The 27,415-nt window shown below is 53.3% G+C and overlaps 1 protein-coding gene and 1 long non-coding RNA gene across 3 annotated transcripts in view; both read left to right on the top strand.

Annotated features, from left to right (window-relative positions):
- The first annotated feature begins 317 nt into the window (after window positions 1–317).
- Window positions 318–5,964, top strand: LOC144582378 (uncharacterized). The gene is made up of 3 exons (XR_013534980.1): window positions 318–986; window positions 2,205–2,296; window positions 5,167–5,964. It is a non-coding gene; the product is annotated as an uncharacterized LOC144582378 (long non-coding RNA).
- A 2,129-nt stretch (window positions 5,965–8,093) lies between these two features.
- THBS2 (thrombospondin 2) overlaps window positions 8,094–27,415 on the top strand; it is a 42,783-nt gene continuing 23,461 nt past the window's right edge. The window contains exons 1-9 of one of the 2 annotated variants that reach the window (XM_035297220.3): window positions 8,094–8,188; window positions 10,821–10,894; window positions 12,470–13,026; window positions 16,321–16,405; window positions 18,415–18,611; window positions 19,935–20,075; window positions 20,797–20,893; window positions 23,631–23,798; window positions 24,072–24,248. In XM_035297220.3, coding sequence (XP_035153111.3) covers window positions 10,843–10,894; window positions 12,470–13,026; window positions 16,321–16,405; window positions 18,415–18,611; window positions 19,935–20,075; window positions 20,797–20,893; window positions 23,631–23,798; window positions 24,072–24,248 — 1,474 coding nt within the window. In that variant the 5' untranslated portion in view covers window positions 8,094–8,188; window positions 10,821–10,842. Of the gene's footprint in view, window positions 8,189–10,820; window positions 10,895–12,469; window positions 13,027–16,320; window positions 16,406–18,414; window positions 18,612–19,934; window positions 20,076–20,796; window positions 20,894–23,627; window positions 23,799–24,071; window positions 24,249–27,415 lie in introns of both variants that reach the window. The other variant, XM_035297219.3, reaches the window with a different exon arrangement.

Here is a 27,415-nt window from a genome sequence, read left to right as displayed (position 1 = left end):
AAGGTTGGGGTGAGGTGGGTCTGTTCCTGGGAATAGGGAGGAGTTTTACATCCAGTGGGCATATTTCAGTGGAAACCGGATGGATGAGTCTAAAGACAGGGTGATCCTTGGTTAGAGGGCAGGAGACAGGTGAGGCCACTGGAAAGAGGGAGCGGGGAGGGGCAGACGGAGCCCCCAGCACATGGACCACAGGTGTGGTGAGGGCAAGGGCCCCCTTCTCCCCTGGACACTCCTGCCCCTGATCCACGGTTTCCATTGTCCGTGTGTTCATGGGCTGCATCAGAATCTGAAAATCCTGGTGTGGCTGTGTCCCTTTCACAGTGACGCAAGGGCTGAAAAGGAAGCAGACACGGAGAATGTGCATAGGCCTGGGCTGAAGACAGCACGGGCGGGGGCCGGGGCCAGGCACACTCGTCACAGCCCTTCTGACTCAGAGGCTTTTCTATCACCTCTTCCTGCTCTTCTCTGTGGCCTGAACCTGCTTCCTACGCAGCCCAAGGTGATCTGGGGATACATGCCCACCGGATGGGTGCTGCTTAGAGCTTGCTAAAATTATGGAAAGAGCAAGCGGACAGACTTTCCCTGCACAGCTGCTCCAGCTGAAGTGCACACACAGGACACTGGACCTGGCCTACAGGCAGCTTCTGACTCAGGAGGTGAGGGTTGGAGAATCTGACAGTGGCCTTTGAACAAGCTCCCCCACTCCAAGATTGTGCTTGGAGCAGCAAGACTTGAGTGACTGGAACTCAGCAGGGCACTTTTATCCTGGCCACCACCCTGGGGTGGGCTTGTTGTCACCCATTCTACAGAGCAGAGAGCAAAGGTCCCAGGGGACGGTCACAGTGGCACAGTAGCCGGAGCTGAACTCTCTGCTCAACCCATCACCTTGCCTGCCTCTCCCAGGAAGAGAGGTGCCTCCATCTGCCTTCCCGTCCGCGGGCCGTGTGTGCCTCCGTCCTGCCCAAGCCGAGCAGCAGTCTTCCTGTGTGAGTGCTCTGTTTACCCCAACCCTGATCCCACCCTGCCTCTGTCCTCATGAGCTTTTCAAAGGCATTTTCTTCCTCTTGCTCCCAGTCCAGGCAGCGTACTTGCCCAGGACTCACTCATGCTGTCCTGTTGGATGGGAGGGGACGTGAGACCTGCTGCTTGGTCACTGAGCCCACAGGCTAAGAGGAAACAGATGCCTGCCCCAGCAACCTCTTGGCATCTGGCTCCCTGTCCCTGCTCCGGGGCACCGGGACCCACTGCTGTGCCCGGAAGACCTGAATATGTCCCAGGACAGGAAGGCCACCATGTGTCCTATGCCTCCCAGCTCCTTCCCCTGGGACCCTCCCAAGGCAGAGAGCAGAGAAGGTGAGGCTGGTGCTGGGCACCCCCAGCTCACTCCCTCCTGGCTCTGGCCTTGCCTTGCTGACCCTGGGGCCCCTGGGACCAGGATGCTTCCCTGGAGAGGGGCCCAGAATTCCCAAGGCCAGGGCTGGGGCCAGTCCCTCTTGCTTCAGTTCCACCCAAGCTGCACTGACTCACAGCATACACAGGAAAAGGAACAGGGTTACTTTGTCTGTGCCTGTGGGCACAGCCCAAGCCCCCACCCTCTGCCCCCTGCCTTAAGTGGAGACAGTGCTTGGGCAAGTGGACATGTTTCCATTCATCCTCTTGCTCTGAGCTGCCTGAATCTCCAATTCGTCCTCCCTGTCCCAAGGCCTCCTGTGTCCTGGTCCACGCCTGTCTCCCTGCTGGACTGGAGGTGCTGGCGTTCCATGCTCTCAATGCCTCCCTCACTTCCCCTCTTTGCATCTCAGCTCTGACATTCACCTGCCTTCCATTCTGGGAGTTTGGTTCCCAGATTATGGAGACATTGGTCTGGCCAGTCTGGTGCCCTTGGAAGGCAAGCTACCCTCTGCTTGGCATGGGCCGTTTGGGTGACGAGCTTGGGCTGCCCTTTCTGCCCGCCGAGATCTTTTGCTCCCTAGTCACAGGACGTTGCCTTGGGGGCTGCCACGGGTGCGAGTTTGCTTGCTGTCTCCTCTGAGGCACCGGCCACTGATGGGAACGCTCATGGCCAGGACTGAGCACAGAGCCCACAGTCCTCCTCCTGTGGTTCTCAAATTGCTACTGCCCTGCCTGCCTCCCCCTCCCTAAGTCATCAGCACCACACACATGCTCCCCTGCCTCAGAGCCTGTCTCTGATCTACCTCTTTTAGGGACTCCCACTGTGACGGGGCATCTTTGGGACTGCATGACTGCTTTAGAAACATCTGGAGTGATGGACGTTTCAGGCCATGCGTCTGCACAGGTATTGCTCATTTTATTGTGATTCAATCTGTTGGACTTGACAGACGCTGTGGGTGACAAAGGGAGGTCTGTGGCAGTCCTGCAAGGGTGCAGGTGCCATTTCTCCAACTGCAGTGTTTCGTTTGTGGTTCCGTGTCATGTTTTGCAATTCTTACGATATTTCACATTTTTCATGATTATTATGTCTGCGATCGTGATCTGTGATGGGCGACCTTAAATGTTGATTGTTTTGGGCCACCCACAGTGGCAGCCACATAAGATGGCAAAGATCATTGATGAGCATTGTATGTGCTCTGACTTCCCCAAGGACGGCGGGTCCGTCTTTCCCTCTCTGTTTGGGCCTCCCTATTCCCTGAGAGCAACAATATTGAAATTAAGCCAACGAATCACCTACTGTGGCCTCTAAGAGTTCAAGTGAAAGGAAGAGTTTAAGAGTTTTGATTTCTTGCTTCAAATCAAAAGCTAGACATGACTGAGCTTAGTGACGAAGGCACGTCCACGCTGAGGCAGGCTGAAAGCGTGGCCTCTTGTGCCAGTTAGCCACGTTGCAAATGCAAAGGAAAAGTTCTGAAATGGAAAGTCCTCCTCCAGTGAGCACACAGATGATAAGAAAGCAGAACAGCCTCGTCGCTGGCAGGGAGAAAGTTTGAGTGTCCTGAAGAGAAAATCAAACCAGCCACAACATTCTCTGAAGCCGAAGCTTAATCTGAAGCAAGGCTCTAATCTCTTGAACTCCGCGAGGGCTGAGAGAGAATAGGAAGCTGCAGAAGAAAAGCTCCAAGCTGGCAGAGATTGATTCTCGGAGTTCAGGGAAGAAGCCGTCTCTGTAAGATGGAAGCGCAAGGTGAGGCGGCAGGTGCTGACGGAGAGGCTGCAGCAAGCGATTCGGCTAAAAAACGACTGCTACACTCAACAACCGAATTTCCATGAAGGGGAACTTGTCTTCTATCAGAAGAGGCCGTCTGCAGCTGTCACAGTAGAGAGGGGTCAATGCCGGGCTTCAAATATTCAAAGGCCAGGCTGTCACTTTTATTAGAGGCTAATGCAGCTGGTGACTCAAAGCTGAAGCTTATGCTCATGTACCTGTCTGAAAATCTTCAGGCCCTTAAGAACTATCCTAAATCTGTTATTCTTGTGCCCTTTAAATGCATCAAAAAAGTCTAGGTGACAGCAAATCTGTTCTCAGCATGGTTTGCTAAATATTTTAAGCCCACTGTTGAGACCTGCTGCACAAAAGAAGATCTGTTTTAGAATGTGACTGCTCTTTGTCAATGCACTCGGTCACCCCAGAGCTCTGATGCAGATGCTCAGTGCGAAGAATGTTGTTTTCACACCTGCCAACACAGTATCCATTCTGCAGCCAATGGATCAAGGAGTGATTTGGACTTTCAATCCTAGTATTCAACAAACACATTTCATGAGGCCATAGCTGCCATGGAGAGTGATTCCTCTGATGAACCTGGGCAAAGTCAACTGAAAACCTTCTGGAAAGGATTCACCATTCTAGATGCCACTAGAACGTTCATGGTTCATGGGAGAAGGAAAAATGTCAACACTGACAGGAGTTTGGAAGCAGCTGATTCCCACTGTGAGGGATGGCCCTGAAGGCTCCAGGCTTTGGTGGGGGAAGTCACTGAAGATATGATGGAATGAGCAACAGAATGATAGAATTCGAAGCCAGGCCTGAGGATGGGACTGAACTGCTGTACTCTCGTGATAAAACTGGAATGGATCAGGTGTTTCTTATTGTGGATGAGCAAAGCAAATGATATGTTCAGATGACGTGTCCTCCCAGTGAAGGTGTGAAATGCTTCACTCCTGGGGAAGATGCAGAGGTGACAACAAGGAATTTGGAATGCTACATAAGCTGAGTTGATAATGCAGCAGCAGGGTTTCAGAGAGTTGACATCAATTTTGAAAGAAGTTCCTGTGTGGATAAACTGCTACCTAAAAGGATGACATGCTACAGAGAAACTTGTTATAAAACGCAGTCATGGAGGCAGCAAACTTCACTGTGGTCTCCCTTGAAGAGCTTGACACTTGCCAACCTGCGACAGCCGCCGCCCTGATCAGCCGGTAGCCGTCGGCACTCACGCAAGGCTCTCCCCAGCAAGAAGATCACGATTCATTGCAGGTTGGTAGTTTTGAGCAATGAAGTGTTTTAGAATTAAGACATGCACGTTGCTCTTTTAGGCATCCTGCTATTACAACTAGACTAGAGTAGAGTGTAAGCATCACTTTTACAGGCATGCGAAACCACAAATCTGTGCAACTCCCTTGATGGCAGTGGTGTGGAGCTGAGCCTGTGGTGTCTCCAAGGGGTACCCGTCTCAGTCTCCTGGGCCTGCCCTGCTGCGATGATGATGGCATCACAACGCACCTGCATTGCCCTGCGGTTCTGGAGTCCAGCAGTTTTAAACGCATGGGGTGGCAGGGCTACTCGTCCTTGGGATGCTCGGCAGAGGCTCCTCCCTGTCTCCCGCAGCTTCTAGTGTTTCTGGCAGTCCTCAGTGACCTTTGCTGGTGGCTGTGTTACTGTGGTCTCTGCCTCCATCAAACAGTGCTTGCCCTGTGTCTGTGTTCACATTCTCTGTTCTCTTTAGAACACCAGCCACTAGACTCGGGCCTGCCCTACTTCAGTTCATTTTAACCTGATTTCACCCATGAAGGTGTTGGTATTTCCAGTAAGTTCATTCACAGGTTTAGGGTGGGCATGAACTTGTGGGGCAGGATTCCACCTGCTGTGTGTCTGTGCCTGGTCCTCCTGCACTCAACTGCGCCGATGCCTCCCTCAGCCTCACTGGCTTTCCCGCCCAGGCCTCTGGCTGCTTTTTGCTTCAGCCTCACATCTCCCTTCCTCCTCACTCCCAGGGGGCACGGGGAAGACGCTGACCAGGAGCTGTCCTCTACTCCCCCTCTGGCCTCCTGCACATCGGAGCTGAGAAGACCCACCTCATCCTGCTGGGAACCTCGTGACGCCCACCACCTGTGAAGCCCATTCCACGCACCCGGACCTGGGCTCTGCACCGGGAACCTGCTGTCTTCTGCACTATGAACACTCATCCACCGTCTCTGACTGAAATCCTTTCTCACCTGGGGATGCCCCGTCCACGGGCCATGTTCCAATCGGCTTCCTTCTGCCCCCTCTAAAGAGCCCTCCTGATTCTGGCTGCCAGGTCTTAAGGAAGGAGGCCTGTCACCTCTGCACCCACCCATCTGAACGTGGAGGTCATGGCTATGTTCCTTCCCCACCCTGTCAGTGCCACGGTCTTCACTGCATGCTCCTACGTGCTGAGCAGCAGAGCTGCATGTCTTCACCTTTAATCAGGAAACACGTGTTCTGCAGATGAAGGAACGGGGAGGCCACAGCACGGTGGAGCGGGGAGGCCGCCCTCCACATTCCAACCCCAGGAAAAAGTAACCTGGAGGCAGAAAAAGCCAAATTGACGAATGGACAGTTATCCACCGAACATTCTCGAAGGGGAACTGGGTTATACTGTTTTGAATTTGAGGTCAATCTATTGAAATTGTTTTTTAATTCAAATGATGGCTTTGTCACCAATAGCTTAAAAGGCAAACAACGAGCTTGAACACCACACACACACTCCTGAAGTCTAGTCTGTTCTCTGAAATTGATGTTTGCCAATAAACAGGCGCCATCAGGAAAAATAGAGGTTTTCCAGATTGAAAGCTCCCTCCCTCTCCCACAGCCCGCTTGCATACCCCCCTGAAGACAGAGGCCGGGAAGTGAGGCTGGCTCTCTGTGGTGCCAGCCACTCTCTGCAGCACTGGAGCCCTGTGGGGTAATGACAGGAGGCCTGAGAGATGCACCCTGCCACAGACACGGGGATAAGGGCTGTGTCCACAAAAATTCACTCTCATGTTCTCTAACTAAGACGCGGGGGGGGTCCATGGCTGGGCTAACAACTCCACACAAATGAGAAGGAACCTGACAGGCAGGTGCCCTCAGGAAGCACATGCAGGGGGCTCTGGCAAAGCAGCCCTTCCTCCACTCACCACCCACCCCAGCTGGGGGGAGAAGAACCTCCCCATCCAAGGCCCACCATGACCTGGGAGAAGCGGCCCCTCCCCCACTCACCATCCACCCCAGCTGGCGGGAGAAGAACCTCCCCATCCAAGGCCCACCCTGACCTGGGAAGAGCAGCCCAACCCCTGTCCACCATTAACCCTGACCTGGGAGAATCAGCCCCTCTGCCATCCACCTTTCACTCTGACTTCCATGTCCATCATTAACCCTGGCCTGGGAGAAACAGCACTTCCCCCACTTACCATCTACCCTAGCCTAGGAGAAGCAGCAGCTCCCCGTACACCATCCACCCTTACAGCCTTACCTGGGAGAAGTGGAGCCCACCCATTCACCATCCACCCTTACCTGGGACAAGTGAAGCCCACCCATCAACCATCCACCCTTACCTAGGAGAAGTGGCTCCTCCCCCCTCCACCATCCACCCTTACCTGAGAGAAGTGACCCCCCCATCCACCATCCACCCTTACCTGGGAGAAGTGACCCCCCCAATCCACCATCCACCCTTACCTGAGAGAAGTGACTCCCCCATCCCCCATCCACCATCCACCCTTACGTGGGAGAAGTGACTCCCCCATCCACCATCCAACCTTACCTGGAAGAAGCCACCCCCCATCCACCATCCACACTTACCCGGGAGAAGCGAATCCTCCCCCATCCAACGTCCACCCTCACCTGGGAGACTCAGCTCCCCCATCCACCATCCACCCTTACCTGGAAGAAGCCACCCCCCACATCCACCATCCACACTTATCTGGGAGAAGCGAGTCCTCCCCTATGTAACATCCACCCTTACCTGGGAGACTCAGCTCCCCCATCCACCATCCACCCCAGCCTTAGAGCAGCAGTTCCCCTTTCCACTGTCCATCCTGACCTCGGAGAAGCTGCATCCTCCCATTCATCGTCCATCCTGACCTCTGAGAAGCAGCACCCCGCACCCCTGTGCAGAGAGCACCCTGATTTTGGGAGATGCATGAGGTGTGTGAGGCAAGGTCAGTGCTGCCCCTGCCTGTGGCTCTCCGGGGTCCTACACATCAGGCTGTCCCTCTGGAGGAGGTCCCTGAACCTGGGCACCGAGGACTTGGCCGGGTTCGCACGTCCACTGGGAGACGTCCTTCTGGGGCTCCTCACTGAGCAGATGAAAGAGGATGGGGGTTAAAATCAGTTTCGCCGAAGCTGCTGTACAGCTTTCCGTCCTCTGACTGACTGGGATCAACGCCGGCAACTTCCTTCAACTTTAAATTTAACCTGATTATCGGCCACAAGGAAGGACTTCATTAATACACAGACTCCTTAGACCCCCGACGTATTTCCTGTGCTACCGAGGGCCACTCGTGTGTGGAAGGACCAGCATCACCTGAGTAACTGGAAACATATTGAAGGCACAGAACTTGCGTTTCTTCCTCTGGAGCAAGATGAGGAGCTGTGGCCAGTCTCGCCCGCGTTATTTATAGCATCTTATTTCCTAAGAGAAGACAGGAAAAGTGAGTCCCTGCCTCCCCTCCCTGTGTCTGGCTCCTCCCAGGCCCGTCTGGCCGGGGCCGGGGCGCAGGCGGAGGAGGAGGCGGCGTCGGGCTCGCGGGGGCCGGGCTTGGACCCCCGCAGCAGGTACCGGGAGCAAATGGTGAGATCAGAAGGGGCGCGACGTCATCCCTCCGAGGGCATGAATCGCGCGCGCTTCCCCGCGGGTGTGATTGACAGCGCCGCGCGGGACACGCCGCGTATAAAGCGGGCGGCCCGGGAGCCGCGCGGCCACGTCCGCGGGAGAGTCCAGCGCGGCACAGCCGGCCCTGCCCACCGGGGCTGCAGCGCTGGAGTGGCCGTCCCCGCGTCTCCTCGGCAGACCAGGTGAGACTGTTTCTCAGGTTCACTCCACCGTTTCCTCGGCCTCTAGTTTTAACAAATCCTGAGAAGGAGAGAAGGACAAAGGGCCACCGAGATTCTGGAGTTAGGGTGCGTGGTGTGTCCGGGACCCTAAAGGTCGCAGGCGCGCGGCCCCTCCTAAGCCTTTCCCCCGGGCGCTCCCCCCCCCCCCGGCCGCCCCTTCCCCCTGGGGGGCGGTGGCTGCTGCCGTTGTCATGCATGTACCTGCCTGGGAACCCAGGTGAGTGCTCTGCGGTGTTCAGAATGAGAAGGCTCCGCTGCAGAGGAGGGGCTGTGAGCGGGGCGTTAGAAACAACCCCCCGGTATCTGAAAAGTGACCCCAGATCAGACGCTGCTGTACACGCCGTAAGCAGCTGAAAAGCGGTTTTGAATAGTAACTAGAGCGTTTGTGGTGAGTCTATGGCCGGGGCTTTTAACAGTTCTGCGGCAGGGTGCAAATGAAAAGCGAGCTGCCACTTAGGCAAAGTGGTTCTGGCTGCCCCGACGGGGGCCGAGTCCCCGGGAGCCTGTGTTTCACTAGCCTGCCCTTGGTGGGGGGCAGCTCATAAACAATTAGCTCTCTGCAAAGTTATCTTTCACTTCCATTGTTCATGTGAAAAGACCTTTGCAAATTCAAGCTACATTCTGCTGCAGGGGGCACTGAAATCTTTCTTTTGGGAAATCACGAGCGTGAACGTGGGTGTGTGGCGTGCAGAGGCCGGGCAGGGCACCGGGCAGCTCCTCCCTGGTTCCATCGCCGCCCCTGTCGCTGGAAGCACTGAGGCCAGGTAGCTTGGCCGCTGGTCCTTCCTGCTGGATGGGAGCCTCGCAGTCCTTTGACCGTCGGCAGTGGGGAGGCTTTCCTAGGCTCCTGCTGTTGTAAGAATCCACCTCAAGGCAGACACAGTAGGATCTGGTTTTGTCCAAGGAGTTTGATTTACTTTTCCTGAACTGTCCTTATGAAACTGGGTGTCCAGAACTTTCGAATTTACCAGTCTTGGCTGGTCTCTGCAGAGCCAGCCCCACACAGGTGTCGTAGGGCCCGGGATGTGCCCAGCAGGGTGGGCGGATGCGCGATGCCAGTCCGGCCAGAGCCGGAGAGGTGGGAAGAGCCTGCCAAGGCGGTGCCTGCCCTGCTGATTCCAACCCCTGTTATCTGTGCTGCTCACTGCCCGCAAGTTCACGGCCGAGTGCTCACCCTGTCATCAAACCCTCAGGACAGCTCCACAGAAAGGCCCTATCAGCACCACTGTTGTGACTGTGGCTGCCTCCGGTAGTCAGAGCAGAAAGCGTCCCAGACCCAGAGGTGTGCTCTTCTCTGGTAACCTGTGCCTGTGGCTTGCTGGGCTGAGTCAGCCCCGGGCAAAGATTTGTTTGCTGAACTCATCTCATAACCACCTGATGAGGTGGACGTTTTACATGACTATGGGCTTTATTCTATAGATGAGGAAACCGGGACCGAGAAGTTAAGACAGTTGCCTTAAGTGGCGCAGCTGGTACTCAGCATTCCTTGGCCTGGTGCTGGCAGCCGCCGTGGGCCGGTGATGCTTCTGGAACCGGGATGGGTGCCCCAATCACTAAGGACCCCAGGGACAGCACTGGGGGGAGCAGATGTGTGGGGGAGGGTCTGGAGGGGCTGCCTGGCATTTCTCTCCTTCTGGGGAATGCTCGTCTTTGCTGGAAGGTGAGCTTTTCCAGTTACCAAATGCTGTTTCTGGAAAGTCCTTGGATTGACAATGAGAAGTTAATGGCCTTTGATATTCTAAATATGGGAAGAATGGGGGGTCTCCGTCTTAGCTCCATCCTAGAGCAGGGTGTGACTGGTTGCTGGAAGGGGCTTGGGGAGCTGTGGGACCCACACGCCCGGTCACGGTCGGGAAAGGAGAAACTTAGACCCACGGGGTTAATCTGCAGCCGGGCTTCAGGCCAGGCCTCCTGACTTCGGGTCCAGCCTCCCCTGAGCTGTGCCAACTTACAATCCCCAAGAATGGAAAAACAGGCCTGCAGGAAACTGAACAGCCAGGGTCAAAACGATGGCTTAGTTACGTGTTCAGTGTTTTTGTGAGTATAATTCACCAAATTAAGTTTATTTCTAACTTTTCATGCAGTTGATATTTATTTAATTAGGTTATGCATAACCGATTTTTTCCTGGATATTTACACAAAATGCTTTCACAGATTATTTTTGTCAGGCTGGATATTTTTCTAAATTCAAACTTTCTAGATTTAAGTCTTGGCCACGCGTCCTATGAGCAGAATGACTCCAGGCACGCGCTGAGCTTGCCCTCTTCCTCTTGCCATCTGTAAAATGAGGACGATTAGAGCACCGCTTGCCTCCCAGGCCACCGAGAAGATGAAACTACAGGAATATTTCAAACCTGATGAGTGCGGTGCTTGCCAGCAGGTGCTAGCCCAACACGTCTTAGTTTCAGTTAGAAGAATCCTGCTTGAAAAGCAAATCTCTCCTTAGCTCTGAGCTTCCCACGAATCCAGTTGGTGCTGAGTTTTAGATGCAAACTGTTTTTCAATGGTCCTGTGAGGCACCGCGGCCAGGGTCTCTCACAGGCAGGATAACTGCTGTGGGCCGGTCACTAACAAGGGTTTCTTGTATTCCCAGAAGGCAAACTGCAGGAGGCAGGATGGTCTGGGGGCTGGTCCTGCTGGCTTTGTGGGTGTGGCCCAGCACGCAAGGTGAGTGTCTGCACGGGTAACTTTCTTTTGAGGCAGTATCACATGAGATAATTTATCTTTGGAAAATTCAGGTGTCAGAGAAAAACACCATTCCACCTAAGGCCGCGGTATTTTTCTGTGCGCAGTTCACCTCATTTCTGTACACGATGTTCACAGCACTGCAAGTATTTGGTGCTGGGTGACTTCTTTTACCCCACTTCCTTCCTCCTTTAAGTATTTTCCCATGTTTACCTTTCTACAATATGGTTTTTAATGACTGCGTAATATTTCATCTCAGAGAAAGCCTCATATTTTTCAACCAGTTCCCACTTAGATTGGCTTATTTTCATTAGCACAAATGATGGCACAAAACAAGTGTGATTTTATCCTTTGGGTAGGTTACAAAATAGGAATTGCTGAATCAAAGCTTTTAATATTTTTTTTTTTTTGAGACGGAGTTTCGCTCTTGTTACCCAGGCTGGAGTACAATGGCGCGATCTCGGCTCACCGCAACCTCCGCCTCCTGGGTTCAGGCAATTCTCCTGCCTCAGCCTCCCAAGTAGCTGGGATTACAGGCACGCACCACCATGCCCAGCTAATTTTTGTATTTTTTTAGTAGAGACAGGGTTTCACCATGTTGACTAGGATGGTCTCGATCTCTTGACCTCGTGATCCACCCGCCTCGGCCTCCCAAAGTGCTGGGATTATAGGCGTGAGCCACTGCGCCAGGCCCAGCTTTTAATTTTTTAAATTATTGCCAAATAGCTACGTGGATCGTGGTAATGCCCGTTTCTATCAGCAACACTGTATTACACTGTTGTAATTTGCCAGACATTAGATGGAAAGGAAGGCTTTGTTTAAACTTTCCACCCAGTTATTACTTTGAATTGTCTGAACTGTTAGGATTTTGGTGAGGTCTGACCACTTTCTCGCCAACAGTTTAGGTGGTGACTGAAAAGCATTTGTTATCCTCTTGAGACCCATCACGGTTTCGGATCCTCACCCACAGGGTGCATTATGAGTTGGAGAATTCGTTTTTAAGAAATAACAAGACGCTGACATAAGTGGGTTAAGGCAGTTGATCTCAAGAAAGCAACATCCGATTTGGCTGCTTTCTGACCCTCTGTCAGTAGGAAGGCTGAAGATCCATGCCTTTCCTAGTTTATTCATTTATTGAATGTTTTCTGGAGCCATTGACTGGTAGAGAGGAAGGCTGCTTTTCAGCCTCAGATCTCAGATGCGAGAGCCAGACCGAGCGCTGGCTCAAAGTCAAGACCTGGGACGTGCGCCAGAATGTCAGTCGGGGCATGGCTTCCCTGGCCAAGAAGGGCGTGCTGTGCAAAGGCCCGTGGAATAGGCAGGCAGGGCACTGCCTGGCTCCACCGATTTACCTCCTGGCACACGCTCCTTGACAGCCAGGGACAGAATCTGACCCACGGACCTGCACGGAGGCCTTGCCGTCAAAGGGGGAGACACTGCGGAATATGGGTGGCCTCATTCATTTCCTCACAGGCCAGGCTCTGGTTTGTCACCCTGGCTGGAGTGAGCCTTGCCCTCTTCCCTACGTCACCCTTCTCTCCTGCGGTTCCTTTGCAGCTGGTCACCAGGACAAAGAGATGTCCTTCGACCTCTTCACTGTCAGCAACATCAACCGCAAGACCATCGGCGCCAAGCAGTTCCGAGGGCCCGAGCCCGGCGTGCCGGCTTACCGCTTCGTGCGCTTCGACTATATCCCGCCTGTGAGCGCCGAGGACCTCGGCAGGATCACCAAGCTCATGCGGCAGAAGGACGGCTTCTTCCTCAGCGCCCAGCTGAAGCAGGACGGGAGGTCCCGGGGCACGCTGCTGGCTCTGGAGGGCCCTGGGCTGTCCCAGAGGCAGTTCGAGATCGTCTCCAACGGCCCTGCGGACACGCTGGACCTCATCTATTGGGTGGATGGCACCCGGCATGTGGTCTCCCTGGAGGACGTGGGCCTGGCTGACTCCCAGTGGAAGAACGTCACCGTGCAGGTGGCTGGAGAGACCTACAGCCTGCACGTGGGCTGTGACCTCATAGACAGTTTCACACTGGATGAGCCCTTCTACGAGCACCTGCAGGCAGAAAAGAGCCGGATGTATGTGGCCAAAGGCGCTGCCAGAGACAGTCACTTCAGGGTACGCCCTGTGGGGAGGCAGCCGCTGGGAGGGAGGAGAGAGCTTTGCTGGGAACTGACCCGTGAGCGCAGCTGGTGATGCAATGTTGGGCTTGAGCAGGCAAAGCCTGGCCTTGGAGAAGCACACGGCACATTCACACATGCACACCACACACAGCCACGGGCATGTGCACACATGCACACACAGCACACAACACATGTGAACACACACGGACACACACGTTCAAAGATATACACAAACACTGCATATGCACACACTCATGTGTATGTACACCACACACATATACACATCACACCACATACATGTGAGCACACCCTCACATAGGCATGCGCATGTACACACAAACACCATATATGGGCACACACATACACCTGCCTAAACACCAGGCACACAGTCATGTGCACACATGCACCCACACACAGCCATGCACGCACACACGGGAACATATGCACACATATTTACACACAAACACCATAGATGGGCACACACATACACCTGCATAAACAGCAGGCATACAGTAATGTGCACACATGCACACCACACACAGCCATGCACGCACACATGAGAACACATGCACACATATTTACACACAAACACCATAGATGGGCACACACATACACCTGCCTAAACACCAGGCACACAGTCATGTGCACACATGCACCCACACACAGCCATGCACGCACACATGGGAACACATGCACACATATTTACACACAAACACCATGGATGGGCACACACATACACCTGCCTAAACACCAGGCACACAGTCATGTGCACACATGCACCCCACACACAGCCATGCACGCACACATGGGAACACATGCACACATATTTACACACAAACACCATAGATGGGCACACACATACACCTGCCTAAACACCAGGCACACAGTCATGTGCACACATGCACCCACACACAGCCATGCACGCACACATGGGAACACATGCACACATATTTACACACAAACACCATAGATGGGCACACACATACACCTGCATAAACAGCAGGCATACAGTCATGTGCACACATGCACACCACACACAGCCATGCACGCACACATGGGAACACATGCACACATATTTACACACAAACACCATGGATGGGCACACACATACACCTGCCTAAACACCAGGCACACAGTCATGTGCACACATGCACCCACACACAGCCATGCACGCACACATGGGAACACATGCACACATATTTACACACAAACACCATGGATGGGCACACACATACACCTGCATAAACACCAGGCACACAGTCATGTGCACACATGCACACCACACACAGCCATGCACGCACACACGGGAACACATGCACACATATTTACACACAAACACCATGCATACACTCACATCCACACGTGTGTGTGCATACAACACGTACACAATACACACCACACACAGCCACACCCATGTGCACACAAACACCTGACATGGGCACACATACACACACATAAACACCATACATACACTCACATTCACTCATGTGTGCACATACCACAGGCACACACCACACACACATACATGTGAACACACTCACACATTCACATGTGCACACAAACACCACATATAGGCACTTATACATATGCACGCACAAATAGGTGCACACACTACACACATGTGTACACGCATGCACACATAAGCACTGTACAGTCACACACGCACATACATATACACATAAACACCATACATACACTTGCATTCATTCACATCACACACATACAAACACACAAACATCATATAGATGCAGACACAGAACAACACATGTGCATGCACATATACACATGCACACACACATGCCCGTACACACATACACAACCACCACATGTGAACGCATGCATACACATAGCTCCAGCACACATGCGTACACACACAGGCACCCGTGCATGCACCACGCACGCAGAGCCACCTGCAATTGCAAGCACATACATACTTTCACACATACACTCACCCCCACATGCAGACAACACACACAGCACACACACAGACACAACGACGCTCCCCTTTCTAAGCCATGATTAATCAGAGAGAGTTGCCCGGGTGTGCTTTCCTGACTGGGCTGATAATCATCAGCTGAGACTGAGGGCTTGGAGAAGCACATGGCACATTCACACATTCACACATGATGATCAAGGAATCAGCCCCATTCGAATGTTTCCAGCAACCTCAGACTCTTGAGATCACAACTGAAACCACTTCTAAATATTTGCTTTAGTGGCAAAATGATGGGAGAGCAAAGTAGCAAGGGTCCTATTCCAGGGGACAGGGCGACTGATTCATGAGGGAATAGTCTCATGTCCATTTTAGTGCAAACATGTTTGGAAATGAATCTTCCCTAAATCGCAAGCGTTTAGAATCACATTGCTCTCTCCTGAACGTCGAGGTCTTGGAAAGAAAGAAATACAAGGTTAAACTCAGTAATTTGAGTCAAAGGCCTAGAGATGTGTCGATTGCTGTTGAGTTAATCTCTCGTGGGCGTCAGGGAGTTCCACACGGTACAGGATTGGCCCAGCCCCACTGTGACTCAGCTGTGGAAGGTGCTTCTTTTTTTTTTTTTTTTTTTGAGATGGAGTTTCGCTCTTGTTACCCAGGCTGGAGTGCAATGGCGCGATCTCGGCTCACCGCAACCTCCGCCTCCTGGGTTCAGGCAATTCTCCTGCCTCAGCCTCCTGAGTAGCTGGGATTACAGGCACGCGCCACCATGCCCAGCTATTTTTTTGTATTTTTAGTAGAGACGGGGTTTCACCATGTTGACCAGGATGGTCTCAATCTCTTGACCTCGTGATCTACCCACTTTGGCCTCCCAAAGTGCTGGGATTACAGGCTTGAGCCACTGCGCCCAGCTGGAAGGCGCTTCTATAGGCCAAGGTCTGTCTCTGAGTGGACCAGTGGGCCTCCGTGAGCCTCTTGGCCAAACGCAGGAGCTCACTGATCATGAGTGACTTGCATGGAAAGCATGGCCTTCACTGTCCCTGGGAACTGCCCAGAGATGCAGCGGGCCACGCTCCTCCAAGGGCCATCCTCACTCTTATTGATGCAACATTTCCTTCTTCTAGTTTGTAGATTTCTTGCATTCCACTTCCATTTCTTGTGTCATGCTTAAAAACAAAATTTCAAAAGTAGTATATAGAAAAGCTGATTATAAAGACGTTACAAACCTGCTACATAGAAGGACACAGTCTCACTACCTGAAGATTCCAATTTGTGTTTTTAGAATGTCAGCTAGCTTGGCATCAGACATTGGATGTTTATCTGTTGCTCTATTTTTCACCTTGTATATATTTACAGGGTTTGCTTCAGAATGTTCACCTGGTTTTTGAAAACTCCGTGGAAGATATTCTAAGCAAGAAGGGTTGTCAGCATGGCCAGGGAGGTAGGTGTGTTTTTAAAAATTGATTTCATTGTTTACTGTCTTGGATGGCTTTCTGTTGTGACATGTCTCTGTGTGTGTGTGTGTGTGTGTGTGTGTGTGTGCATGCGTGCATGCTTGTAAAAATTTAAGTAAAATATTTGGTTTACCTACCACTATTGTCTGAGTGAGTTAGCTGGTCAACTGAGACATGTTGATATTTGAAAAAATAAATTGATTAAACAATTAATTTTGAGTAGATTTTAATAATCCAAAAATATTTTGTTATACAAGACTGAAAATAAATAGCTGGTTCTTTAACATGACTTCAGATACAGGCATCGGCTCCAGCGTGTTAACGTGTGACGATCGCCTGCCTGAGGAAACAGCACAGATTCGTCGGACTTGACCGACGGGACTTTCCTTACAGGTCCACAGTGGTTGACTCCGTCGTATTACGGGAATCTGTGCTTCTCAAATCACTGACAGATGACGTCACCTTTTCTAAAAGTTACAATTGTGAATTATGTTTCCAAGCATACTTTCCAGTACTGAGTATTTAATTATGAAGGTCACTGTGACAGGTTCATTAAACGCCGTACATGATTTAATCTTCAGGGTGACTATGTGAGGTGGGCACTTTCACTTTCCTCGTTTTACAAAAACGAAGGCTGGTGCCCACGGGGGGTTCTGTGTGGCTGCTGCGTTCAGCTCCCGGTGAGCAGGGAGCAGGGCTGCCTGGGTCTGACAGCCTCACGGCGGGCTGGCGTCTGCTACATGGTGGCTGTGTGCGCATGGAGGCCACGCCATCTCAGTTCCAGATGATGACACGTGTAAATTGTAGTTGTGTGGATCTGCACATCAGGAATACGTGGAATTTGGTACCTCTGATGCACAATGACTCTGTGACCGCACCTCCTACCTCAGATCTGGGGTGCGTAGCCCACTCTCCAGTCATACTTTGCCTGTCCTCATCATGGTGCCCGTCCTGTGAGGAAAGAGAACGAGGAGACATTTGCTCATCAGTGCAGGGAGAAAGGCGCTGTAAGTCCAGCCCGCATCCCAGCTCTGACTCTCACCCCAGCATGACGCTGGCCGTGCCTGTTCCCTGAGGGGTAACTTGCTGCACAGGCGGAGTTACCTTGGCCCAGCACTCCGAGTGCCAGGGCCTCAGCTTCTGGGTAGTTTTATTTTGCAATAATGTTTCTCAGTCTGATACATGTGTGTGTGTGTGTGTGTGTGTGTGCGCGCGTGCACGTGTGTGTGTGTGCGCATGTGCGTGTGTGTATTTTCACTAATGGAGGCAACTACGGTTTTTATAAGCAAATCGTATATGCACATACTGTTTGTATAAAAGAAAATACACCCTCAGCAGTGTTCCTAGTCACACTTTTAAGTACATAATTTGACACGGGGTCAGTTAAACTAGAGCCGAGGTCGTCAATGGCATGTTAGGTCAGTTGTCATAATGCTTAGTGAGTAAAACGAACCCACTGTGACAAACACGACTTACAACTCTAGGCAAACACTGTGTGTGTGTCTGTGTGTGTGTGTGTGTGTCAGCATACACTGCTGTCTTCTGTCCTTGCTCTTCCTGGTGTCACCCAGCACGAGGCCTCTCTGGGAGCCAGGGCAGGTGGTCCTCCCTGTGGTCCCCCTGTGATCCTCCCTAAGATCCTCCCTGTGGTCCTCTCTGTGGTCCCCCCTGTGGTCCTCTCTGTGGGCCTCCCGGTGTTCCTCCCTGTGTTCCTCTCTGTGGTCCTCCCTAAGATCCCCCCTGTGGTCCTCTCTGTGGTCCCCACTGTGGTCCTCTCTGTGGGCCTCCCTGTGTTCCTCCCTGTGGCCGCCCCTGTGTTCCTCCCTCTGAGCCTCCCTGTGGTCCCCCCCTGTGGTCCTCCTTGTGGTCCCTCCTGTGATCCTCCCTGTGAGCCTCCCTGTGGTCCCCCACTGTGGTCCTCCCTGTGGTCCCGGCCCCTGCTTCTGGCCCAGTCCCCCATGATGCTCACCGTCCTTCTGTGCTTCCTTCCCCTCAGCTGAGATTAATGCCATCAGCGAGAACACGGAGACGCTGCACCTTGGCCCTCATGTCACCACTGAGTACGTGGGCCCCAGCTCGGAGAGGAGGCCGGAGGTGTGCGAGCACTCCTGCGAGGAGCTGGGAAACATGGTCCAGGAGCTGTCCGGGCTCCACGTCCTTGTGAACCAGCTCAGCGAGAACCTCAAGAGAGTGGTAGGTGTCCTCCTGGGGACCACCGGGGGTCACAGGGCACGGGCAGCGCCGCCACTGGCCCCTCTCAGCGGGTCTCAACACTCCCTGGCCTGGCAGTGCCTCATGCTGCATGTAAGAACCCACAGTTCACAGGGAAGGTTGATGCTGGGCTCCTCGGGATCCTTGCTCAGTACTCAGCGTTCTGAGAGGGAAGTTGGGTCCTTCGGGCAGTATTCTCAAGGAAAACTGTCCTGGGCACAGGCTCCAAAATAAAGTCTTTCTTTTTTTATTTTTGAGAGGGAGTCTCTCTCAGTCACCAGGCTTGAGTGCAGTGACACGATCTCAGCTCACTGCAACTTCCAACTCCCAATTGTTCAAGCGATTCTCCTGCCTCAGCCTCTCAAGGAGCTGGGATTAGAGCTGCCCACCAGCACACCCAGCTAATTTTTGTATTTTTAATAGAGATGGGGTTTCCCAATGTTGGCCAGGGTGGTCTCAATCTCCTGACCTCGTGATCTGCCTGCCTTGGCCTCCAAAAGTGCTGGGATTATGGGCGTGAGCCAAAATTTACCTTTTCAGTAAACATACACATGTGAGTGTACACACACACAAACACACACACACACACACACACACACACACCCCTGCAGAGGAAAAGTCTTTCATTTAAGGAGAGATGCACAGTTCCTGTGAGGCTGACATTCGTGAAGTGGGTTTGAGTAGCCCAGCGTGTCGGAGAAGAGAGAGGGATGCCTGCGGGAGTTCAGGATGGGCAGCTTGCAGTTTAGAGAAAGGGACTGAACGTGACGAGGTGCTCAGGGCCACAGTGGCCTGCGATATCCCCATGGCTAACCAGGCTGCAGGAATGCTGACTGTACCTCGCACCCAGAGGACACGAAGTAAATGATGCCAGGAGTTGGAGCCGGGGGCAGGGAGGGCGGCAAGGCCGGGAGTCTGGCTGTGTCCCTGCCAGTCCTGTGGCTGCTGCCTGGGGACCTCATTCCCCCCCCCAGCAGTCCCACCTTGTGTCCCCAGCTAAAGGAGCCCCAGTGCCGCTCCCACTGGCCAAGGCGTGCTGTGATCCACGCAATTTCCTCTCCCCTGGAAGGCAGGAGGATGGGGCGTCCCAGAAGCCCACGCAGTGCTAAGCTGTGGCACAGGGTGCGAATGCTGCGTGATGAAGGAGGGCAGCTTCTGGATCGTCCTCCCAGGGATGAGTCAGGTCAAGTCCCGCTTGACTTCAGAGGATTTTAATGAAGAAGGAACTTTATTTTCATCCTCAAGCGTGATGACGAAATGTGTTGTGTTACCGTCTGTGCTTAAATGTTCCACTTCATTTTCCAGTCGAATGATAACCAGTTTCTCTGGGAGCTCATTGGTGGCCCTCCTAAGACGAGGAACATGTCAGCTTGTTGGCAGGATGGCCGGTTCTTTGCGGAAAACGAGACATGGGTGGTGGACAGCTGCACCTCGTGTACCTGCAAGGTGAGGCCCCAGAGCGTGGCTCGTGGCGGAAGAGGCCCCGCTGGACACTTGGCGCAGCTGGCCCGCCGGGAAATGCCAGCGTTCAATGCCGAGGTGTAAAAGGTGTTACGCTCTGTGAGGAGATCCGAGGGTGAGAGCCATGGAAGGGCCAGAACCGTAACTATGACTTGAATCAACCTGTTCTTTGCACACAAAGAACCAGATCCCAGAGTGAGGGAGTGACCCGGCCAGCGTCCACCAGTCAGTTACAAACAGGAGGAATGGGAAGCCAGGTGTGGCTCCGGTGGAGCCCTGAGGCTCAGCAGAAACATTTGGGGAAATAGAAGTCACTGCCCAAAGTGTTACAGACAATTCAGTTTCTCTCCATAGTTAATGTGACTCTGCTTCTGCTGACGTGGCCTCAGCCTCAGGTCACAGGAGCTCCCGCTGCCCGTCCTTTCTTCCCTCCTCCAGGAAACGTGGCACTCCCTGTTGCACCTTTGCTGCTCAGTGAAGGGAGAAAGGAACAGAAGGGATGCAAGGAGCCATCTGGGGCCCGGCTCTTATTAGGCTCTGAGCACTAATGGGAGAACAAGACGCCGTTATGTCCACACCTCTGTTTCTAATGTACGGTCCACGGGATGGAAGACTTTCAGCCGTCCCATCCACCCTTCCAGTCTCAGCCCTGCGCCAGTGTCCCCTGCTCTCAAATGAGAGTTCCATGCATGTTCTTTACTTGTAGAAATTTAAAACCATCTGCCACCAAATCACCTGCCCGCCTGCGACCTGTGCCAGCCCGTCATTCATTGAAGGTGAATGCTGCCCCTCCTGCCTCCACGGTGAGTATCACCAGCCCGCGAGCGCATCTGCATTTTTAGGAGTTCCATGCTTATGTGTTTAATTATTAGTTGGTTAGTTTTGGAGGACAAGAGTGAGGATTAGCCCCGTGAGGACAGGTGAGGGAATCAATGGGCCACCCCAGCCACTGGTGATCCACTGTGGACTGACTCGTGGCCAGAAATGAATGTGGAAGCCCTGGGAACCCAGGGGAGGGAAGGCCTGTCCTGCCGCTTCTCAGACGAGAAGCTGAGCCCAGATGTCACACAGGAGAGCCCAGAGCAGGCCCCGATGGAGCCCCAGCTGAGAGTCAGAGAACACACCCAAATCTGTGACCGAGTTGCCACCACGAGTGATCCCTAGACTCACACTCGTGGAAAAGAACAATACAAAATCAGACAAACAAAAACCAATGATTCTTACCCAAGGACTATGCACTAAGTGACAGAAATGTGTTCCAAGGAACAGAAACGGAGACAGAGGGGAACCACACAGGGACACCCTGGGGGTCCCTAGCCACCCTGAAACCTCAGTGCATTTTCAGAGTCTGGGGTGGCCCCAGCGCTGCCCTCAGGTCTGTGCTGCCTCCCACCTCTGCGCTGAGTTCCCTTCCCGGGTTGGCTCTGCTGACCGCACCCAGAGCTCCTGAACCATCAGTAGCTCCCCAGTGCCATGCCATTGGGAAGGTGCTTTGGGTCCACACCCTGAGTCGATGCTGCACTAAGATCAGGCAGCGCTTCTCCCAAATGAAAGTAGTCACCATCTCCCAAACATTCCCAGAATTTCCCTCTGGCCCCAGAGCCATGTCCTCCTCGGGACACCTGGACAGAGAAAGCAGGGCTCAGAGCTCATGCTCCGCCATTCTGATTTTGAATAAGATGGGATTTTTCTGCGCTTCAGATTTGTTACCGGTAAAATGCAAAAATGTCATCCCCTAAACAGTTAGTCTTACAATTAAAATCAACAATTCGGTATTTGTGAAAACACCTGTTAGATATTCACAAAGTCAGATCGCTCCTGGCACAGCATGAAAATATACTTGATGCTCAAAGGGCCCACATTAGACTCAAAGAAGATGGTTTATATTTTTCATTATTTATTTATTATACTTTAAGTTCTGGGGCACATGTGCAGGTCGGGCAGGTTTGTTACACAGGTGTACACGTGCCGTGGTGGTGCTTTGCTGCATCCATCGCCCCGGCATCTACATTAGGAATTTCTCCTAATGCTATAGCTCTCCAATATACCCATCCCTTGCTATTCCTCCCCGAGGCCCCCCACCCTCTGGCCCCAGTGTGTGATGCTCCCCTCCCTGCGTCCCTGTGTTCTCATTGTTCAACACCCACTTATGAGTGAGAACATGAGGTATTTGGTTTTCTGTTCTTGTGTCAGTTTGCTGAGAATGATGGTTTCCAGTTTCATCCATGTCCCTGCAAAGGACATGAACTCATTCTTTTTTATGGCTGCATAGTATTCCATGGTGTTTATGTGCCACATTTCTTTATCCAGTCTATCACTGATGGACATTTGGGTTTGTTCCAAGTCTTTGCTAGTGTGAACAGTGCCACAGTAAACATATGTGTGCATGCGTCTTTATAATGGAATGATTTATAAGCCTTTGGGTATATCCTCAGTAATGGGATTGCTGGGTCAAATGGAATTTCTATTTTTAGATCCTTGAGGAATCGCCACACTGTCTTCCACAATGATTGAACTAATTTACACTCCCACCAACAGTGTAAAAACGTTCCTATTTCTTCACATCCTCTCCAGCATCTGTTATCTTCTGATTTTTTAATGATCGCCATTCTAACTGGCGTAAGATGGTATCTCAACGTGGTTTTGATTTGCATCTCTCTAATGACCAGTGATGAGGAGCTTTTTCCATGTTTGTTGGCTGCATAAATGTCTTCTTTTGAAAACTCAAAGAAGTTCATATTCTTTGCTCACTTTTTGATGGAGTGGTTTTTTTCTTGTAAATTTGTTTAAGTTGTCTGTAGATTCTGGATATTAGTCCTTTGTCAGATGGGTAGATTGCAAAAATGTATGTTATCAAAAGCCTCACAACCAGAAAAAGGCCTTCTTGAGCATTGACCTTTTCTTTCCTTTTTCCCCTGCTCTCTAGAACGTTCAGTCATGGCACATTCATTGGGTTTGGCTCCTCAGGGAGTGACTTCTGGCATTAAGTTACTGTCTTTCCTCCCATTTAGGGGCTGTAATTACCGATAATTTCTCTACAGGGAATCTCCTTTTGATTCGCCTGTTTCACTTTATTTGGAAATAAGTGAGCTGTAACTTTCACCAATAACTGAATATTTCACTACAGTGTGTAAATCAGCGGACAGAGGTTAAATGGAAATGCATTAAATCTTTATAACTGATGCAACTTCATGTAGACAAGATCAAGCGCTGTCTTTGGCAAGCTTGTTTATAAAATCGATTGAAAGAGTTTCCCGGACACATGGGCTTAGCTCCCCTCAGCACCCACCAGTAGACCCAGAAATGTGTGTTTGCTCTTCCCTGGAATGGCAGCCCCTGAGCGCCTGTGCAGGTCATGAACTTGGGTCACAGTGAGCCACGGGCCAGCCACAGGAGTGTCCAGCTGCCCAGCCAGGCACTGGCTCCTCAGACGCCTGAACGCACAAACCGTGGCCCACGCTAGCTGCCCTGTGCCTGCTCTGTTCCGTGGCACATCTGTCAGGCAGGGCCTGAGCCACTGTTTGCTTCCTCCGGCAGCAGTGGACAGTGAGGAGGGCTGGTCTCCGTGGGCAGAGTGGACCGAGTGCTCCGTGACCTGTGGCTCTGGGACCCAGCAGAGAGGACGGTCCTGTGACGTCACCAGCAACACCTGCTTGGGGCCCTCCATCCAGACACGGGCTTGCAGCCTGAGCAAGTGCGACACCCGCAGTGAGTGTCGGGTGGGTGACGCCCGCTTGCCTGTGGGGGGGAGCCGGGCTTCTCTCAGTCACCTCAGACCTTTGCAAAGGACAGAGCTGCCTCTGGAGGTGCTCGGCTTTTGCGGGGATTCTGGCCAGGCGAGGCTTTTTCTCCCGGCTGTTGGTACCGGGGCTCCTTCCCTCTCCTCGGCAGCTGTGAGATGCTCCTGTTGGTAAGGCACGGGCTGATGGGTGCACACCCCTGTGAGTGGCGCAGCCTGATCCTCTGTGCTTCTTGTGTTAGTCCGGCAGGATGGCGGCTGGAGCCACTGGTCACCTTGGTCTTCATGCTCTGTGACCTGTGGAGTTGGCAACGTCACACGTATCCGTCTGTGCAACTCCCCAGTGCCCCAGATGGGGGGCAGGAACTGCAGAGGGAGTGGCCGGGAGACCAAAGCCTGCGAGGGTGTCCCATGCCCAGGTAAGCGTGGGGAAGGCGGGCCTCTGGGTAGGCAGGTTTGCAGGTGGCTCAGTGTGAGCAGCCTCAGCTGGAGCCGGGATCCAGGGGCCACGGCCTCTTCCAGCCCACCCAAGCCAAGCAGCACAGGAGGCTGCACCCAGGGCCTGGCTCCCTTATGGACCCATCCTTTGTGACTGATTCTGCTCATCTGTGCTGAGCACAAACCTCCTCTGAGATACCCCATTTCATCCCTGCTCAGGACAGACTAAAAGACGAATGAGGCAGCACTGCAGCTGTGTCATGGGAGTGAGTGTGGGTGGGAGTGTGGAGTGTGGGTGGGGTGAGTGTGGGTGGGGTGAGTGTGGATGAGAGTGATAGGAGTGTGGATGGGAGTGAGTGTGGGTGGGAGTGAGTCTGAGTAGGAGTGTAAATGGGAGTGAGTGTGGGTGGGAGTGAGTGTGGGTGGGGTGAGTGTTGAGAGTGATAGGAGTGTGGATGGGAGTGAGTGTGGGTGGGGTGAGTGTGGGTGGGAGTGAGTGTGGGTGGGGTGAGTGTGGGTGGGGTGAGTGTGGATGAGAGTGATGAAGTGTGGATGGGAGTGAGTGTGGGTGGGAGTGTGAGTTGGTGGGAGTGAGTGTGGGTGGGGTGAGTGTGGGTGGGGTGAGTGTGGATGAGAGTGATAGAAGTGTGGATGGGAGTGAGTGTGGGTGGGAGTGTGAGTCGGTGGGAGTGAGTGTGGGTGGGAGTGAGTGTGGGTGGGGTGAGTGTGGGTGGGGTGAGTGTGGATGAGAGTGATAGAAGTGTGGATGGGAGTGAGTGTGGGTGGGAGTGTGAGTCGGTGGGAGTGAGTGTGGATGGGAGTGAGTGTGGGTGGGAGTGTGGGTGGGGTGAGTGTTGAGAGTGATAGTGTGGATGGGGGTGAGTGTGGGTTGGAGTGAGTCTGAGTCGGAGTGTGAATGGGAGTGAGTGTGGATGGGACTGAATGTGAGTTGGAGTGTGGATGGCAGTGAGTTTGGGTGGGAGTGAGTGTGAACGGGAGTGAGTGGGAGTGAGTGAGTGTGGGTGGGAGTGAGTGGGTGGGAGTTAGTGTGGATGGGGAGTGGGTGTGGGTGGGGTGAGTGTGGGTGGGGTGAGTGTGGATGAGAGTGATAGGAGTATGGGTGGGAGTGAGTGTGGGTGGGAGTTAGTGTGGATGGGGAGTGAGTGGGTGGGAGTGAATGTGGGTAGGAGTGTGGATGGGGAGTGGGTGTGGGTGGGAGTGAGTGTGGGTGGAAATGAGTGTGGGTAGGGGTGAATGTGAGTGTGAGTGATTGTGGGTGTGAGTGATTGTGGGTAGGAGTGAGCATGGATGGGGTGAGTGTGGGTGTGAATGACTGTGGGTAGGAGTGAGCGTGGATGGGGTGAGTGTGGGTGTGAGTGATTGGGGGTAGGAGTGAGCGTGGATGGGGTGAGTGTGGGTGGGAGTGATTGTGGGTGGGAGTGAGTGTGGGTAGGAGTGAGCGTGGATGGGGTGAGTGTGGTGGGAGTGATTGGGGTAGGAGTGAGCGTGGATGGGGTGAGTGTGGGTGGGAGTGATTGTGGGTGGGAGTGAGTGTGGGTAGGAGTGAGCATGGATGGGGTGAGTGTGGTGGGAGTGATTGGGGTAGGAGTGAGCGTGGATGGAGTGAGCGTGGATGGGGTGAGTGTGGGTGGGAGTGATTGGGGGTAGGAGTGAGCGTGGATGGGGTGAGTGTGGTGGGAGTGATTGTGGGTGGGAGTGAGTGTGGGTAGGAGTGAGCGTGGATGGGGTGAGTGTGGGTGTGAGTGATTGGGGGTAGGAGTGAGCGTGGATGGAGTGAGTGTGGATGGGGTGAGTGTGGGTGGGAGTGATTGGGGGTATCAGTGAGCGTGGATGGGGTGAGTGTGGTGAGAGTGATTGTGGGTGGGAGTGAGTGTGGGTAGGAGTGAGCGTGGATGGGGTGAGTGTGGGTGTGAGTGATTGTGGGTAGGAGTGAGCGTGGATGGGGTGAGTGTGGGTGTGAGTGATTGTGGGTAGGAGCGTGGATGGGGTGAGTGTGGGTGTGAGTGATTGTGGGTAGGAGTGAGCGTGGATGGGGTCAGTGTGGGTGTGAGTGATTGTGGGTGGGAATGAGTGTGGGTAGGAGTGAGCGTGGATGGGGTGAGTGTGGGTGGGAGTGATTGTGGGTAGGAGTGAGCGTGGATGGGGTGAGTGTGGGTGGGAGTGAGTGTGGGTAGGAGTGAGCATGGATGGGGTGAGTGTGGGTGGGAGTGAGTGTGGGTAGGAGTGAGCATGGATGGGGTGAGTGTGGGTGGGAGTGAGTGTGGGTGGAAGTGAGTGTGGGTAGGAGTGAGCGTGGATGGGGTGAGTGTGGGTGGGAGTGAGTGTGGGTAGGAGTGAGTGTAGATGGGGTGAGTGTGGGTGGGAGTGAGTGTGGGTAGGAGTGAGCGTGGATGGGGTGAGCGTGGGTGGGAGTGAGTGTGGGTGGAAGTGAGTGTGGGTAGGAGTGAGCGTGGATGGGGTGAGTGTGGGTGGGAGTGAGTGTGGGTAGGAGTGAGTGTGGATGGGGTGAGTGTGGGTGGGAGTGAGTGTGGGTGGAAGTGAGTGTGGGTAGGAGTGAGCGTGGATGGGGTGAGTGTGGGTGGGAGTGAGTGTGGGTAGGAGTGAGCGTGGATGGGGTGAGTGTGGGTGTGAGTGATTGTGGGTGGGAATGAGTGTGGGTAGGAGTGAGCGTGGATGGGGTGAGTGTGGATGGGAGTGAGTGGGTAGGAGTGAGCGTGGATGGGGTGAGTGTGGGTGGGAGTGATTGTGGGTGGGAATGAGTGTGGGTAGGAGTGAGCGTGGATGGGGTGAGTGTGGGTGGGAGTGATTGTGGGTGGGAGTGAGTGTGAATGGGGTGAGTGGATGGGAGTGAGTGGGGACGGGGAGTGAGTGTGGACAGGGGACACCGCAGATGCACTGAACCGTGTGTCCTGGAGTGACCTTTCCCTGAGTCTGGGCACCCCAGGGTCGGAGTTACAGAGCACTTGGCCCATAGCGTCAGGGCTTCCCCAAGAAGACCTGGCTCGGGACGTGCGTGAACGTGCCAGGAGGAAGAGCGTGTGCAGCGGCTGCTTTGAGCTCTGCCCACGCCTCTTGGAAACTGCTTATGGTGACGTTCGGTGTCACAGCAGGCTTCTGAGTGGAAGCC

Source organism: Callithrix jacchus, chromosome 4, assembly GCF_049354715.1.
Source record: "Callithrix jacchus isolate 240 chromosome 4, calJac240_pri, whole genome shotgun sequence".
NCBI lineage: Eukaryota > Metazoa > Chordata > Mammalia > Primates > Cebidae > Callithrix > Callithrix jacchus.
Note: the sequence above shows the minus strand (reverse complement) of the source record. Positions and strands in the feature narration are given on the sequence as shown.